Source organism: Enhydra lutris, unplaced genomic scaffold (assembly GCF_002288905.1).
Source record: "Enhydra lutris kenyoni isolate GAN:26980312 unplaced genomic scaffold, ASM228890v2 scaffoldscaffold11, whole genome shotgun sequence".
NCBI classification, from domain to species: domain Eukaryota; kingdom Metazoa; phylum Chordata; class Mammalia; order Carnivora; family Mustelidae; genus Enhydra; species Enhydra lutris.
The window spans coordinates 16,456,549-16,475,275 of NW_019154095.1; the positions used below are offsets into that span (position 1 = coordinate 16,456,549).

The window sequence follows — 18,727 nt, forward strand, 5'->3', positions numbered from 1 at the left end:
TCTCCATTTTGGCATTTTGTCTAAGTCTCTGCCTTATTCTGTTAGAAAAGCTAGTTATGTCTCCTGCTCCTGAAAGTAATGGCCTAATGAAGAAGTCATGTATTTCCCAGGGCCTAGCTCTTCAGGGAGCGTCTCCACTGTGTGTGTGAACTATGCTATTGTGTCTGGCTGTTCTATCCTTCAGAGAAGTCATCTGCAGAGGTTCTCTTTGCCCACAGTGGGCATTTGCTCCTTGGCCTAAATATGGCCAGTTTTAATGAGGTATACTCTGGTTTGCTTGTGAAATGAGACCTAACACTAACTCCACCAGAACTGAGGCCCTACAGAACTCTCTGGCTGGGAGAGATGGTGTGGGTAAGGGTTTGTGATAATCTTCTAGGGGAGGGGACTACCATACTGGGAATGAGACAAGCTTGACTGAGAAAGGCAGTTCCAGAAGAACACGGAGGTCTGGGGTTTAGTGAAACCAAGTTAGGCAGCAATTGTTGCCACCGAGCTGCTTCTGTCATGTGGTTCTGTGTTTATGCTGACGTGTGGGGGAAGGAATTGACACCAGCCAGCCCCTTTGTTCCTGGGGAGGAGTCTCTGTGAAAGTTGCCTCTTAGGGAAGCCCTCCTAGAATAATGAATACTCTCTCTGCTGTGTGCCTTAGGTGCTTCTCAGTTCAGTGCTCCCAAGCCATATGCCCTTGGATTGTTCAGTTGCCGTCTCTCTAGGAGCGGTGCTGTGCCATCAGGGCTCCCTCTCAGCCAAACCTGCTGACCTCTAAAACTCCAGACTTTAGGCTCTGCTGCTTGCAAGAACTCAGGAAATTCAACCCCTCTCATTTTCTAAAATAATAGCTTTGGGGAAATGTTCTCCTTGTACATTCCCCTGTGTGTTCCTCTCTCTCTCTTTCTCTCCCTCTTACCCTTCACTGTGACCATGGCTCCCTCCCCTCTGAAGTATCACTGATCCATTTCTCTCCTAAACTATATCCCTGCACTTCCTACCTTCACCAGCGTGGCTCTTCTCTCCCTTAGTTGCAGAGTTTGTTCTGTCAGTCTTCAGGTTGACTTCTGATGTATTTAGGACAATATGGTCATTATCCAGTTGTGTTTGTGAGGTGAGATGAGCCTAGGTTTCTCCCACTGTGCCCCTATCTTCCTCTCCTCCCATACCTTTAGCTCTTTGAGCATATTTAAGAAAGCTGGTTTAAAGTCTTTGCCTAGTAAATCCAATGTCTGTGTTTTCTTAAGGAGAATGTCTGGAGATTTATATTGTTTCTTTGAATGGGCCGTGTTTTCTTGTTTCTTTGTATGCCTTATGACTTTTATTTGAAAATCAGGCATTTGAAAAAAATAGCAACCTCTCCCAGTCCTTGGAAACCAGCTCTGTATGGGGCAGTGCTTCACCAATTGAGTCTGTGTGTTCTGAGCTGAAGGATATGCCCAAGATAAAAGCTCAAAGTCCACTCAAGTCTTTTCTGAGAATACCCCTTGCTTGGGCTTATGTGTGGCTCTCTCAATTCCTCCATAAATATGGCTATTTTTGAATGTCTTAAAATCCCAAAGAGTCTCATTCCAGCTTTTCCTGAGGGACCTACATGGTTTATTGTGTCATCTTTTGCCTCAGGTGCTCTGTATATACAATCTTTCTGAAGCTTTCACAAACACTGACTCCTACTTTTTCCCTAGACTGAGATTCGAGTTAGATGAGAAAACTAGTCCTTTAGGAAGCTCCCAAAATGGGTATAACATTGCCAGGAGGTTTGATCTGCAGCTGGGAATTTGGCTGCTGCCCCTTCTAGATGAAGACTGTGCTGAGCCAGGAGGGAGTAGGGAAATGGTGAGTAAAATTTCCATGAAATTTCCTATCATTTTTAAGGTAAATTTTTATTGATAGGGAATTCGCTTGGTTACTATAGATCTTTGGCTGTTTTTTCACAGCTACTGTAACATTAATTAAGTTAGTTTCTTGTTTTTTGATATTTTCATGAAATAAAGGATTAAAACTTTCTAGTTAGGCATTTTGCTGATATCACACCCTTGAGGAGCTTTGGTGTGGTTAAGATAATTTGAAAAATTAAACAACATGTCAGGCAAAAAATTTCTTTTGATGAAGTTAAAGCGTATACTCAACTCTTATATGGGCTTATTTCTAGATAAAGTAAAGACTAAGACTAGTATTTTATATTGGCCATAAACTCTGTATTGGAGCCTTCTAAACTTTGTTAGGTTTGTGTATCTTAGCTCCATATCTTTATCACAGGAAACTTTTCCTTGCCCCACGTTTCTTCCACTTTTACTTCTCACTTTTTAAGGACCAGTTCCCATATTCTTATTATAAACCATCTCATGAAACAGATTAAGCTTCCTCTTAGGTGGGAATCAAGAAGTGTGGTCAAAAACAATTGCCCAGCCTTTCCAACTCTGAGCTTTCTTTTTAATTTTCCCTGTTGATTCAAATTTTGCATTATAAAATGGGGATCAATTACATGAGCATTAGTTCTCACCAAAGACCAGTTCAATTTGATTATAGTAAGTTATTAATTGCTGTTGATACTTCGAAATTTCTTAAATGTTAAGTGTGATTGGTTTTGTCTGTCATTTATGACACCATTCCTTGGATGCCCAGGAGACAGCAGCTTATCAAATTTAATTAAGATATTTAAAGTGTAGAATGAAAATGAAATTGGGTCTAGAATTTTATTTTTTATCTTAATACATGAATATTAAATTCAAGGCATAGGGTTTGAAGAGCCCTTAGCCATATCATGAGACTGTCGATAAAGGAGAGTGAGCCCCCCATTCATTCTAAAGGACTTCACAGATTTATAAGAGACTTAAAGCTATCACCACTTTTCAACTGCCTTGAAAAATTACTAAATAAGTAAGTTTAGGTTAAACCAGAAGCTCCATGTGTCAGATGCTAATTTCCTTTTTCAGAAGGGAAGTTCAAGTTTAATTTTATTCAGTACGTGTTAGAGTAGAGGAAAGGACATAGTGTGATTTCCTCCCTTGTCAAAGTTCTTGCTGAATTTGTTGTCTGGATGAGCTTAATTTAAAACAGCTGAAGTCAATGAGCAGAAATGGAAATGACATTGGTAAGAGGAACTGTACCTTTATGCTAGAGAAAGAGTTCAGAAACCAAAAGAAGAGCAAGAAATGCCCGCTAGAATTTCTGATGATACAAAGTAGCATCATGTCCTTTCCAAAAGGAGGCTATGAAGGGAGACCAGTGAGCACAATTTAAAATGCCTGTTTACCTAGTGCTCTGAGGCAAACTTAACTCTTTATCTGGGTCCATAGTACATTAATCACATTACAAACCCACGAGAAGTTTTACTGATGAAAAGGTATAGCCTTACTTTGGCTTCCTGTTGACACAGGGAAGACTGATAAGTCCAATTTATTGCAGAAATTCTTAAGAACCATGTGAAATAAAACCTGTGCATGATATGGACTCTTAAATTCCCAACAGCTCCCTGGCAATTGGCTATTTGGTGCTGACCCAAGTTTAAATATTCCTCAATAATTAGTTCTCTATTTGGACCTTGTAGAATCTGGCAATAGTATAATTATTTTGTCTAATATTAGCTTGTCTTTTCACATAGTCTGTTTTCCCCATAATTTCAGCTCTCTAGATATGTTGTCAGAAATGCAATGATGCTATCTTCATGTCTAAATTAATTTATATGGAAAATTATAGACAGTGTCTCATATAGCCTTCAATAGTCTAGTTTTATAGATGCTGATGATTATGAAAACCATAATTAAACCTTCCTTTACAAATCTTAAGATAAAGTGAACAGATTTCCTAGTGATTATACATTTTCTTCAATCATCAAAAAATTCTTTGCCTAGCATTAAAAAGGCTGCAATTGTCCTTTAAAAACAATGTCTACTTTATTAAGAATTATTACTAGGAGCAGGCAGAGAAGGACAGAGGGTCTTTAGTTCCATAAATTTGTAAATAATAAGTTACTGGTTACTTTTGGCTTATAACTGCCAGACTCTGAAATTTGCTGTTTTTTCAAACCATTCTTTCAGGCTCTTTGCATATACTATCTTACTCAATTTTCATTAACAAGTGCTCACTCAAGTTGAAGGAAGAAACTATAAAATATATAGATTTTAGTAAAATCAATAAAAATTTAGTAAATTTAAAGGACTTTGGCTTCTAGAATTCTATAGATCTTGGCTCCCCTGGGAATAATGCAGCTTCATTTATATTCTGAGATTTGCTGATCTAGCATACTACAAAACACCAGTAAATACTGGACTTGTATTTATGGATGTAGCTCACAACTTTGATTTAATTCTCTTAAAAGGGGAAAAATGAGCTTTGTCACTATAGCACCTACCACCATAATAGCTAAATAAATTAATGCATAACCAAGGAATGTACAGTGGAGAGAAACTGACTTGTGATGTATTCAGAAGCTAGCAAGAATTAAGGACTAGGAATATCTGGATGTAAACTGTTGCATTATGGGATGATCAATAAGTATTTGGAAAAATCCATTCATTAGTTCAATCAACATTATGGAAAATTTAGTATGCTCATGGAGTCATAAAGCATAAGAGATGGGTGTGTCAGATTATAGAGGGAATGTGTTTCATTTATCTAATGATACATAACATAAACACTCAAATTTGGGGACAACAGTCATTTATTTGTTTACTCTTCCATAATTTTGGCAGGACCTGGGGAAAACTCATTTCTGCTCTGTGTGGCATCTTCTCCATGTGAGTCAACTGGGATTAGAAGATCTACTCCCAATATGGCTCACTCATTACTTACTGGACAGCAAGTTGAGGCTGGTTGTCTCCTAGGTGCTCAGTGGAGTTGTTGGCCAGACTCTTAGTTCTCCTCCATGTTGCCTTTGCAGATGGCTAGGTTGGGCTTCTTACCACACAGCAACCGAGTTCCGAAAGGAAGAGGGTGAGTGCCCATGTACAAATGCTTATCAAGTCTTGGCTCACTTCATGTTTAATGATGTCCTATTGGCCAACTCTAGTCACATGGTCAAGCCCAACGTCAATGTGGGAAAAAAACATGCGGAAGTGTGAATACTGAAGAGGAGCCTGGTTCATTGGAGGCCAGAGAACCAGCCTACCATGGAAGAGTGGCTGGAGAGTTGTAATACAGAGATCATACCATGTTCAGCTTCAAGGAGCTCACAGAGAAGAAACTTTTGGAATACTATTAATGTTTTACCACATGTTGCAATAGGTAGATGTGAGGGACCATGGTTTACTCAGGGTAATTGTTTGCTTATGGTATTATATTATAGATAAGTGAAAAATCAGAAAAGCATGACCATGAGCCCAGTGACCACCAGATAGTTCCAACTAAGACTAAGACCCAAGGAGAAGATATTTTGCATCATGATACAGACCTATTTTCTTGCCCTCAGTTCTTCAATCAAGTCAAGCTCCGGGCATGTTTTAACTGATCCAAGCTGTTTTATTTCTAAACTTGTTTGAATAACGAAGCATTATGGTAACTTCGGTATAGCCTTTGGCAAATCCCTCATCGTGCTATTTCCTCATTTCTCAAACAAGGGAGTTAAATTAGGTGGTCTCTACAGTTCCTTCTAAGTGTTCTAATTGCTATATAACAATATGGTTGGTAACATTATATCCTATTATATCAATAACAAGAAATGTGTCCTTTCCCTGACAAGCACATTCCTTTAACTAGTCAGGAAAGCTTATTGAGAACTAACTGGTGAAAATGGACTTCTCTGGGTTCGTGTTTGTTCCCTAACAGGCTCTGATTATGGAACCGAGCAGCATGAGTTAGGACTGGCTTTTGGCTTTGCACCTTTGAGCAGTTCCTTTGTTGTGAACTAGGTGTCTACTTGAATCAAAAGGCTAACGTTCACATTACTTATCTTCCTGGGTTGCTAAGAAGATAAGGGAGGTGAAAGTATTCAGCTTTGATTAGGGATTGAGGTTTTTTCTCACTCTGACCACACTCTACTAGGTTCTGACAGTTCTGCATCAGTCTTCCGAAAAAATAGAGGAATTCATTCGCAGATACCTGCTAACCTGTAGAGTACTAGCCCTGCCCACACCAAGGGAGCTCCCACTTTTTTCAACTTCTCTGTTGCTAAATCTGTGACCCTTTTAGTAAAACCCAAGGGACTGTACCCAAAGCAGAAAAGCAAGATATTTTTTGAGAAGCAGTTTAGTATTTCTCTTGCTGATATGTGATATGTGCTTTTTTCCTTTTGCCCTTGTTAGAATCCAAGAACTGTAAGAAGCTTGCCTTTTTTTTTTTTTTCCCCTTTTTAGTTTCACTTTCGAGATTGCAGCAAATATGCCGCCCGTCCCTGGAGGAAACGACTGGATTTGGACTAATGAAAAAAGGAACGGTCAGCTGTTATCAGAGTAAATGAAGGTAGATCTTTAAAATTCTTACTGGGATCGGGTCTGTCCTGTTGGCTAGAGCTGGGACTGCGCGTCGGTTTTAGCATTCTTTGGTCTTTCTTTGATCTGGTGCTTGAAATCGAGTCAGAATCAACAAGGAGAACAGAAGGAAAGAGAGATGACAGAGGTGTGGGGAGAAGTGTATCATAACTCAGAGTACATGTAATAGCAGGAATTTATAATTAACATAATCCAATACTTTGTACAATAATGAGGTTTTTTTTTTCCTTTGTGGATTTCCGGACCTGGAAAAGCACGTTAGGAAATTTATGGAGATCATTTTGCAATAGCCTTTTTTTAAAAAAACATCATATCTTTGGGGGGCCTGGGTGACTCAGTTGGTTAAGCGTCTACCTTTGGCTCAGGCCATGATCCCAGATCAGGTTCTGGGATCAAGCCCGGTTTGGGACTCCTTGCTCAGTGGGGAGTCTGCTTTTCCCTCTGTCTCTCTGCCTCCCCTCCCCAACCCCCTGCTCAGGTGCCCTTTCTCTCTCAAATAAATAAATTAATTAATTAATTAAATCATATCTTTGTCTTAAAGTTACAGAGCCCTGTGAGCTTGAAAGAGTTTCTCTCCTTTTCTCAGTTTTGTTGGCCAGAAAGGAGACAGGAGCTGGTATTTTGTGATATTGTGCTTGAAAAGGAGAAAACACTTCAGGTGTTCCTGGGAGTACAAAAGTGGTTTTCTTTGACCTCATAAAGGAAAGTAGAGGAAAGTGACAAGTGGATAGGCGTTGAGATGTATAGGAAAATCAGAAGGATCATTTCCCACAGCACTTGCAAATGCAGGTGAGTCGGAGGAAATCCGAGTCAGCCTGGAGCAGTAGTAGCTCAGGAAGTTACCTCGAAATTTCACGATAGGATTGTGTGTTGGTGTGTGTCTGCAGTTACGTGTTACCTGTATACATTCACGGGGAGAAAATATTGTGAAGTGTACGAACCAAAATGGAGAACCCAAACTAAGCAGGGATTAGCTCTAACTCCCATCCAGTCTGGCTCCAGACCAAATGTCTTCATCATGATGCAATATTATGTCTCACTTGGACAGACACATGTAATTCTATGCACCTTGAAAGGCCTGTCTAAAACTGCAAGACCCACTGAGTGTCTATTTTCCATCCTTTTAGCTTTCTTTGCTTCTGTCTCATACAATAGCAATTTTTTCCCATCTGTTTCATCCTCTAACTGTATTCTCATTTATTTCCCTGAAGCAAATTCCAGAATAATTTTTGCATGCAGTTTGCATAGTTATAAACTTACTGAATCTTTGCATAATTCAAAATGCTTTGCCCTTTATCTTGAGTTGTTCAGGAAGAAATGAAATTTTAGGTTCAAAATTGTTTCCCCTGATCATTTTGAAAGCTCATCACTATTGTTTTCTAGTGGCTGATGTTGCTAATGAAAAGTTTTCCACCATTCAGGATCTTCTTCTTTTGGAAGTAATTGATCATATGTTCCCTTTTGAAGGTTTTAAGATTTTTTTTTTCTTTCGAATGGTCACAACTCTGAAGTTTCGTAAGATTCACTCTGTGGATTTTCCTTTTTCACTCCTCCTACCTACCATTTGGTGATGTACTTTTCCATGTGATGAATGTATTTTCAGATCTGGGAATGTCTTTCAGTCCTTCAGGGATATTCTTTGTAAATAGATTAGTCCTTTTCAGTAATTCTGATCTCTATTTCCCTTCTAAAACAGAGAAATGTCACCCAGACAAGGAGGAGAATATATTGCAGTACTGTTTGTGTGAGTTGTAAGTAGAAGTAGAAGCACTTATAGTATAAGGAAGAGAGGTTTGGGAGGATTTCAGAGAGGTCAGAATTGGGAAGTTAGTCCCTGATTTCCAGAATGTATTCATTTTCAGCTCTAAATTTTTCATGTACCTGAGCAGTTTGGGTGAGGGGCCTCCTACTTGGGCTGTGATCTTTGTCATAGCCTATAAATATAAAAATTGGGTATGGCTTTCACAATACTTAATGCCAGTATTATAAAGCCCATAAAATAATTAACAGAAACTGACTTTTCTTCTATCTCTGAGAACTAGATTAAAATAAAAGTAAAGTAAAACCACTATTGGGCACCTGGGTGGCTCAGTGGGTTAAGCCTCTGCCTTCGGCTCAGGTCATGATCTCAGGGTCCTGGGATCAAGTTCTGCATCAGACTCTCTGCTCGGCAGGGAGCCTGCTTCCCTTTCTCTCTCTCTGCCTGCCTCTCTGCCTACTTGTGATCTCTCTCTGTGTGTCAAATAAATAAATAAAATCTTTAAAAAAAAAAAAAGGAAAACCACTATATTTTAAAAGCCGATTAGAACAATTATAAATACTTGCTCTAGTTCTATTTTCTTACAATTAATCCTCTAAAATGATTTTATTCTTTAAAACTTTTCTGGAATTCTTCTTGTGACATGACTTTTAGATCGTACGGAAAACTAACTTAATTTAATTATCATTTTTATTGATCCAGCTCCATACATTGAAGATGTATTTGATATTTTTAAATATCTGAAAGTGAAACTAGGTAAATGATCATACCAGAGACTGTCACATTAGGCATATATCCCACCAAAATAAAGTTGGGACCATTGACGGAGGTAAGAGAGGTTTTCTCGAGCTGATTAACTGCCCAGGGAAAGCTATTCAGTCAACATGTATTTATCCAACATTCTATATGGTCCAGTCACTTTTCTAGACACAGGTAAAGCAGTACAGAGTAAAGACAACATGTCCTCTACTGTTGTAATTGTATACTCCAGTTAGGAGGAATAATTAATTAAATAATAAGTAAAACTATTTCAGATAATTCCCATCAACCATGGCACGGGAAAAAAAAAAACAATCTAGGAAAAGAATAACAAATGGAAAGATATACATTTCCGAATTCAAGGTTTACTATTGGCCATGGTGATAAAAACAATGGGGTATTGGCATAGAACTGACAGGGCGCCTGGATGGCTCAGTGGGTTAAGCCTCTGCCTTCGGCTCAAGTCATGGTCTCAGGGTCCTGGGATCAAGCCCCTAGTTGGGCTCTCTGCTCAGCAGGGAGCCTGCTTCCCCCTCTCTCTCTCTGCCTGCCTCTCTGCCTACTTGTGATCTCTGTCTGTCAAATAAATAAATAAAATCTTTAAAAAAAAAAAAAGCTAAAAATGTAAGAAGACATGAATCCTCGGACTGAAAATGCCTAAGAGTATATAGCTACATTTTAGAGGAAAGATTTAGCATGAAATATCCTTGTGAAATTTTACATACTGAGGATAAAGAAAAAGATACGTTCAAAGAGAAAACAGAGAGTAAAGTAAAGGTATCTTTTTATAAAGAAAAGAAAACCAGATGGGCATGATTTCTTTTTAGCAACAGTGGATACTGAAGACATTGAAGACAATGGAATAATGCCTTAATGATTTTGCATAAAAAGTATTTCGAGCGGTGCCTGGGTGGCTAAGTGGGTTAAAGCCTCTGCCTTCGGCTCAGGTCATGATCCCAGGGTCCTGGGATCAAGCCCCACTTCGGGCTCTCTGCTTATCGAGTAGCCTGCTTCCCTTTCCCTCTGTCTCTGCCTGCCTCTCTGCCTATTTGTGATCTCTGTCTGTCAAAAAACAAAATAAAACAAAAACACTTAATTTATAAAAAAGTATTCCAAGCCTCAAATAGCCTACACATCAAAATCATATGACAAAAGAACAAAAACAGGTATTCCAGAAGCTGAAAGATAAAACCTCAGGGCACCTGGGTGGCTCAGTGAGTTAAACCTCTGCCTTCAGCTCAGGTCATCGTCTCAGGGTCCTGGGATTAAGCCCTGAGTTGGGCTCTCTGCTCAGCAGGGAGCCTGCTTCCTCTTCTCTCTCTGCCTGTCTCTCTGCCTACTTGTGATGTCTCTCTCTCTCTCTGTCAAATAAATAAATTTAAAAGTCTTTAAAAAAAAGAAAGAAAGAAAGAAAAATAAAACCTCCTGTAAATATTTTGGGGAAAGAGGGAGAAGAGCTACTCAAGCAGATACTTTGGTCAAAACAAAAATATTTCAAGAAAGAAGGTACTGAAATCCACCATAGTGACATTAACCCAGGAACATGGTGGAATGGATTCCAAGATGATAACCCAAAAGAAGGTGTCAGAGATATCCCTCCAAACCGGCCATTTACCCAAGAGTATGATTAAGAAGCTAATTGATCTTGGTGTTATAGAAATGAAATCACGTATCGTGCTTCTTTCAACAAGACACTGCATTGAGTTGCAACGATGTGGATGGAACTAGAGGGTATTATGCTTAGTGAAATATGTCGATCAGAGAAAGACGATTATTATATGATCTCACTCGTATGTGGAATTTAAAACAAAACAGAAGTTCACAGGAGAAAAGAGGAAAAAATAAAACAAGACAAAACCAGAGAAGGAGACAAATGTAGGAGACTCTTAATCACAGGAAACAAACTGAGGGTTGCTGGAGAGGATGGGAATGGAGAATGGAGTAATTGGCTGATGGACATTAAGGAGGGCACGTGATGTAGTGAGCACTGGGTGTTATGTGAGACTGATGCATCATTGACCTCTATCTCTGAAACCAATAACACATTATATATTAATTAACTGAATTTAAATTTTAAAAAAATTTTTAAAAGACGCTGCATTGAAACTGGGGTAAAGGTGAAAAGTGAAGAGGGAGTTTGTATGCTCCATTTTTGTACTTCTGTGCTATTAGAATTATTTCCATTTGACATATTGATTATATAATAGATGCTTGTATTCCGTAGAAGTTGTGAGTAAAAAGATCATATATAGTCACTTTTGGTTATCTGTTTTGCAAGGAATACACCAATACCTATGAAAGCCTATGTTACTAATGTTGTCTCTTACTTGTTTACATTTCTTTTAGAGGGGAGAAACATGAACCAGAGTTCATCTTTTCATATCTACTTCTTTTGGGGACTGCTGTCCCTGTGGGTTCTCTGTACATCCTCTACCCATAAATGTGTTATTAGACATGAAGTGGCTGACTGCAGTCATCTGAAGTTGACTCAAGTGCCTGATGACCTCCCGGCAAACATAACAGTGTTGAATCTCACCCATAATCAGCTCCGAAGATTACCAGCTGCCAACTTTACAAGATACAGACAACTTACTATCTTGGATGGAGGCTACAACTCCATCTCAAAACTGGAGTCAGAATTGTGCCAAAAACTCCCCCTGCTGGAAATTTTGAACCTCCAACACAATGAGCTATCTCACCTTTCCGACCAAACTTTTGTCTTCTGCATGAACTTGACAGAACTCCACCTAATGTCCAATTCCATCAAGGAAATTCAAAACAATCCCTTTCAAAGCCTGAAGGTAAGATGGAAAGGTTCATCTCCCTATAAGAAATTTAAAATATGTTATCTCAATATCAAGGTGAAGAGTAAGAAAACCAATCTCACTCATGTGGGAAGAGGGGGACCTCCCATGAAAGTATGGCCGTTTATGTTTGAAAATGTTTTCAAAAGGGAAAATAGCATCTTAAATCAATTTCAGTCTTAATTTTAAGGAACTTTGCCTCTCTTGCTCCCTCCCATTAAAAATTCAACTTAGGTACAAGAGGTAGAGATGAAAAAAGAATCTGATCTGTCATAACCAGAAAAGAATTAGAATATACCACGAGGAACACAACAAATAAAACTGTCAATGCTGCTGATTGAGTACCTGAAGTAATAAAAAAAAAAATGCCATATCCAAATTCTGACTTAAATGAAGTTAACAAATTGATGGATGATAAAGCAAATTGTTCAATAAAAAATTATGTACTCTTGATTTACGAAATCTCTTTACAATATTGCTTTACCAAAGGCCACCATCTTTTTTTTTTTTTTTCCCAGTACTTTACTTGACTTTTGTGCCTGGGAAAATGTATGTTATTGTCTCTCAATCTGAGACAATTATTAAGCACTTTTCTTAAACCAAAGCCATTTTTAAAACTCGGTCTCATTCATTTTATGGACCTAGAAAAAATTTGGTATTCTTTGACCTCATGTCCCAAAATTAGTGTACAAACTTAGATATGCTTAGAAACATTTATAAAATGACTTGCTTGCTAGTGATCTGAAAATTCTTTCTTGTGCCTCCTTAGATGCTGAAGTGGATAATTTGTCATGTACACCAAGTCCTCAAAATCTGGTTAGAGTAATCTTTGGCAAAATGTTCTTTTATTTTTAAAACATAAAAAAAACTCTTACTCTGTTTATTATGTGTTACATAAGATTCTGCCCTAATATATATCAGCTTTTCATTACCTTCACCTGAGTAGAACTTTATGTGTTAAAATGTAGCACAAGGGTGGTAAAATGTCCCACAGCACCCACTAAACAAACAAAAATGAATATTCTGTACTAGTCATGATACAAAACTTACATAACTACCAATCTTTCTCAACATAAAAATCTTTTTAGGATTTCATGGACAGCAAAGTTCTACTCATAGTTCTTTAAGAAGAAAATTTTTTCTTCTTTTTTTTTCTGTTTAGTTTCAAGTCTGATGCATGACACTCTGTGCTTGGTAAGCCACATGACTATTCCTTACATCGTAAAGAAATTATTATTATGAATACTCCTTATATCATGAATAAATGAGCTTGAGTCCTTTTATTTTGGTAAGAGAAATAAAATGATTCTTTTTTAAATGATTCTTGCAGTAAGAAACAAAGCTTTTGTAACAATGGTATTTTCAATCACAACAGAGATTTTTTTCTTTTTTTTTTTTTTTTTTAGTGTTATGGTAGTCACCATACAGTACGTCATTAGTTTTTTTTTTTTACAGATTTTATTTATTTATTTGACAGAGAGAGATCACAAGTAGGCAGAGAGGCAGGCAGAGAGAGAGGAAGAAGCAGGCTCCCTGCTGAGCAGAGAGCCCAATGCCGGGCTCGATCCCAGGACTCTGGGATCATGACCTGAGCCGAAGGCAGAGGCCTTAACCTGCTGAGCCACCCAGGCGCCCCATCATTAGTTTTTGATGTAGTGTTCAATGATTCATTATTTGTGTATAACATCCAGTGCTCATCAGAACATGTGCCCTCCTTAATACCCATCACCGGGCGACCCCATCCCCCTACCTCCCTCCCCTCTGAAACCCTCACTTTGTTTCCCAGAGTCCGTAGTCTTTCACGGTTCATCTCTCCCTTTGATTTCTCCCCCTTCAGTTTTCCCTTCCTTCCCCTAATGTCCTCTGTGCTATTCCTTATGGTCCACATATGAGCGAAACCATGTGATAATTGTCTTTCTCTGCTTTACCCAGCCATCAGAAAGGATGAATACCCACCACTTGCATCGACATGGAAGGAACAAAGATTTTTTATTACTCCTACTGTCAGTTTTCTATAGAATAATAGGTGACATTTTGCTGTTACTTCTAAGTTATTTCTAAGATTCAGGTACACTTAAAGGAGCTATTTTTGGAGGCCAGACTCTAACTTATATCCATCTTTTTTCTTTCTCAGAATTTAATCAAATTAGATCTATCTCATAATGGTTTGTCGTCTACCAAATTAGGAAGTCAGCTCCAACTGGAAAATCTCCAAGAGCTTCTGTTATCAAATAATAAAATTAAAGTACTGAGACCTGAAGAACTTGATTTCCTCAGTAATTCTTCTTTAAAAAAATTAGAGTTGTCCTCAAATCCAATTAAAGAGGTAAGACGTAAGGTAAAATTATTTTGTGTTCTACCTTTAAGTGTGGACAGTCCCTAACTGTGTCACGTGGATACGAATTTAAAGATTCCCTAGAGAAAGGAGTGATAATGTTTGCCACGTCTCCCAGAAATCCTTCATACTTCCTGCTTGGGGCCATTGATGTCATGGTCACAAAACGAGAGACTCTGGTAGCAGTTAGGAGCTGGGGCTCTGCTGTCTAACAGAAGTGGGTTACAACCCCTGTTCCAATTACACACCAGTACTTGGATCTTCGAGAACCTACTTAACCTCTCTGGGTCTTACTTTCCTCATTTGTAAAGTGGAAACGGTACTATTTATCCCACAAAATCTCTGAAAGAATTAAAATAGCATGATGGTTAAGAGCACAGTCTTTAGAGTTGGGTTAGCTAGCTCCACAGCTGGGCTTTCTGTCCTAATAATTGTGTAATCAGACAAATTATTCAAGTTCTTTATGCTCCAGTTCCCCAGCTGTAGAACTGGTATAATAATAACACTACATCATAGGCTGTATGGTAATGAATTTAGCAGTACCTGGCATGTAAGTGCTCCATAAATGATAACTAGCATTAGATTATTATAAAAATCCTCTTATAATGGAATATAACTAACTGACCTTCTCTTTGATCCATGATATTCAATTCATTAACTACTTTCATATACAGATATATCTGTATTTTATTCCTTTAGAGGCTGAGAATAAGAATATTGGAAGCCATAAACTAAGTCAGATTTTTAAAAGCTGTATTAATTTTCAGAATAAAAATGGACTGTGTATTGGTTCTGAGATAATAAAATATAAACATACAACAAATGAACATTTTGTGCAATACTCATACTAAGTTTTGAACCGCATTTTTTTTTTATTTAGAACATTTATTGTAGAAGTTTTATAAAATATGTAAATAATGGGGGGGATAAAAATCATCTAAAAGTCCACAGTCCAGAGACAGCCAATGTTAGCATTTGGGTATTTTTTTTTAAAGATTTTATTTATTTATTTGACAGACAGAGAGATCACAAGTAGGCAGAGAGGCAGGCAGAGAAAGGAGGGAAGCAGGCTCCCCACTTAGCAGAGAACCCGATGCAGGGCTCGATCCCAGGACCCTGAGATCACGACCTGAGCCAAAGGCAGAGGCTTAACCTCCTGAGCCACCCAGGTGCACCAGCATTTGGGTATTTTTATCTCCAGCTTTTCTCCAAGTGATAATAAGAAAAAAACAACAGCAAGTGGATTTCAGAGTACAAATTCAAAATACCCTGTGTGTCTATATATTTATTTATATAATCCCAAACTAACTTATTCTTTTTGTGTGCATAGAAATTTTTATTTTCATTGAAATAATCTTTTTATATATTGATACTAGGGCAAAAATAAAGGCAAATAACATTTATGGAAAGTATGGCACATCAAATTGATTTTTATTATCTAGAATAGTGATTCTAAATCTGTGTGTCTACCTTGTTTGTCCCAGGCCTTTCTTGCTTAAACCATTGCACTACTGGTTCTTTTCCAAAATCTAATAATTTATTTTTTTATTTTTATTTTTTCTTAACTAACTCATTGAGTTGAGGAAGTGTTGAGGAACTTGCCCAAGGCCTCACCAGTGATCATCTGGTGACGGAACTGTGTTTCTGGCAGTGTTAGATCAGAGTCCATGCTCTTGACAACTTTTCTGTTCTGTATCACCTCCCTGTGTAACAGTGTATCCTGCTGTTTAACAGTAATATCGTATAATGAACATTCTCCATATCATTAAGGATGATTCAAAAACTCAATGTTGATTACTTTAAAATAGTGCTATCATGTAAGTTCATCCTAATTAATATAATAACTTCCTGCTTCATTGTCCAATTCCCTTTTCTTATGGTACAGTACCCTTTCTTCCCCATTTTTGCCTTTTCTTCCATTAGCCCTAACATCTCACAAATGACATGGTAGGCGTTAGAGCCTCTGCTCTCCTGGTGTCGAACTACCACCCAGCACTGGCTACTTCCCTCTCTGGATTCCTTCTCTCCTGCCTTCTGTTCTCTGTTCTGGTGCTGAGTCCCACAGCAGCCAAGGCTTCTGGTGAGGAAGTGGGGACAGGGCAGGAGGGAGCTGGAGGCACTATCATGAAGTAAAGTCAGGAGGAAAAACCACAGGGGAAAGACAAAAAGCAAGGCTGGAACTCAGAGTCACAGAAGGGTATGTATGTGTGTCACTGTTTCATAATACAATCTACCTGTTTGTATCATGTGTTCATGAGAACAAGACCGAAACAGCAGTGACTTTACAAATAGCTTATTACTCACATTTACACTCAGTGAGATCAAGTGAAAGCACTAGGAACCTCACCTAGACTGGGAGGTCAGGGAAGGCCCCCTAAAGAAAAGGCCCTTACGTGATGGGTGGAAGGTAAGCAGTGGCCCACAAAGGTAAGGGCTGGACAGGAGGCAGGTGTTGCAGGCAGAGAGTAAGGAGCTGTGCGGTGGAGGGCTAGGGAAGAATGCAGAGAAGACGGTGAAGGGGAAAGGGACTAAGTAAAGAACTGTTTAAGCTTTTCAAGAGTCATGCAGATGCCCCTGAGTTTTGGTTATTAACCTCCTTTCCTCCCCCTGCCCCACCTTTAGTTCTCTCCAGGGTGTTTTCATGCAATTGGAAAATTATTTGGCCTCTCTCTGAACAATGCTCAGCTGACCCCCAGCCTCACAGAGAAGCTTTGTTTGGAACTGTCAAACACAAGCATTCAGAATCTATCCCTGAGCAACACCCAGCTGTACAGAACCAGCAATATGACTTTCTTTGGACTAAAGCACACGAATCTCACCTTGCTTGATCTTTCCCACAACAACTTAAAAGTGATTGAGAACGATTCCCTGGCTTGGCTTCCACATCTAGAACATTTCTTCCTGGAGTATAATAATATAGAACATTTGTTTTCTCATTCCTTTTATGGGCTTCTCAACGTGAGATACCTGGATTTGCGACACTCTTTTGCTAAACAAAGCATTTCCCTTGCGTCGCAGCCCAAGATTGATGATTTTTCCTTTCAGTGGCTAGAACGTTTGGAGTATCTTAACATAGGGGACAACAACCTTCCAGGCATCAAAAGCAATATGTTCACAGGATTGATCAAGCTAAAGCACTTAAGTCTCTCCAACTCCTTCGCAAGTTTGCGAACTTTAACCAATGAAACATTTTTGTCCCTCGCTCCGTCTCCTTTAGTCACACTCAATCTAACCAAAAACAAAATCTCAAAAATAGAGAGTGGTGCTTTTTCTTGGTTGGGTCACCTACAGGTGCTCGACCTTGGCCTTAATGAAATCGGACAAGAGCTCACGGGCCAAGAATGGAGAGGTCTAGAAAATATTGTTGAAATCTACCTTTCCTACAACAAATGCCTGCAACTGACTAGCAACTCTTTTGCCTTGGTCCCAAGCCTCCGACAACTGATGCTCCGAAGAGTGGCCCTTAGAAATGCGGACAGCTCCCCTTCACCTTTTCATCCTCTTCGGAACTTGACTATCCTGGATCTAAGCAACAACAATATAGCCAACATAAATGCTGAACTGTTGGAGGGTCTTGAGAAACTAGAAGTTCTGGATTTGCAGCATAACAACTTAGCAAGGCTATGGAAACATGCAAACCCCAGTGGTCCTGTTCATTTTCTAAAGGGTCTTTCTCACCTCCACATTCTTAACTTAGAGTCTAATGGCTTTGATGAGATCCCAGCAGAGGCATTCAAGGACTTGCTTGAATTAAAGAGAATTGATTTAGGATTGAATAACTTAAACATATTTCCACCATCTGTCTTTGATGATCAGGCATCTCTAAAGTCATTGAACCTTCAGAAGAATCTCATAACATCAGTTGAGAAGAACGTCTTTGGGCCAGTCTTCAGGAACCTAAGTAATTTAGATATGAGCTTTAATCCATTTGATTGTACCTGTGAAAGTATCGCCTGGTTCGTCAATTGGATTAACAAGACCCATACCAACATTTCTGAGCTATCAAGCCATTACCTCTGCAATACTCCCCCTCAATATCATGGTTTCCCCGTCATGCTTTTTGATGTATCACCCTGCAAAGACAGTGCCCCCTTTGAACTCTTTTTCATAATAAATACCAGTGTCTCATTGATTTTTATCTTCATTGTACTGCTCATCCATTTTGAAGGCTGGAGGATATCTTTTTATTGGAATGTTTTAGTGCATCGAATTCTTGGTTTCAAAGAAATAGACAGACAGCCAGAGCAGTTTGAATATGCAGCTTATATAATTCATGCCTATAAAGATCGGGATTGGGTCTGGGAACACTTCTCTCCAATGGAGGAAAAAGATCGAACTCTCAAATTTTGTCTCGAAGAGAGGGACTTTAAGGCAGGTGTCCTTGAACTTGAATCAATTGTTAATAGCATCAAAAGAAGCAGAAAAACTATTTTTGTTATAACACAGAATCTATTAAAAGATCCATTATGCAAAAGGTAGGTGAACATTGTGAACTTTTAAGTGTGTACTTATTTTTTTGATAGAGCTTTTAAATATTACTTACATTATGACTCACAACTCAAAGAATTTTAAAAATAAATTTCTTTTAAAAATAAGCTGATTATTAGGGACAGATGAAAACAAATTTAAGGAGGATATGCGTGCTTTGGGC

At 38.6% G+C, this 18,727-nt stretch overlaps 1 protein-coding gene across 2 annotated transcripts in view; it reads left to right on the forward strand.

The window, feature by feature from the left end:
• Positions 1 to 1,293: 1,293 nt before the first annotated feature.
• The window catches only part of LOC111144566 (toll like receptor 3), an 80,290-nt gene continuing 62,856 nt past the window's right edge, over positions 1,294 to 18,727 (forward strand). For both annotated transcript variants that reach the window (XM_022498906.1, XM_022498905.1), the window contains exons 1-6: positions 1,294 to 1,827; positions 4,686 to 4,926; positions 6,285 to 6,390; positions 11,284 to 11,738; positions 13,876 to 14,067; positions 16,699 to 18,551. In XM_022498906.1, the coding sequence (XP_022354614.1) occupies positions 11,295 to 11,738; positions 13,876 to 14,067; positions 16,699 to 18,551 (2,489 nt within the window). In that variant the 5' untranslated portion in view covers positions 1,294 to 1,827; positions 4,686 to 4,926; positions 6,285 to 6,390; positions 11,284 to 11,294. The remainder of the gene's footprint in view (positions 1,828 to 4,685; positions 4,927 to 6,284; positions 6,391 to 11,283; positions 11,739 to 13,875; positions 14,068 to 16,698; positions 18,552 to 18,727) is intronic.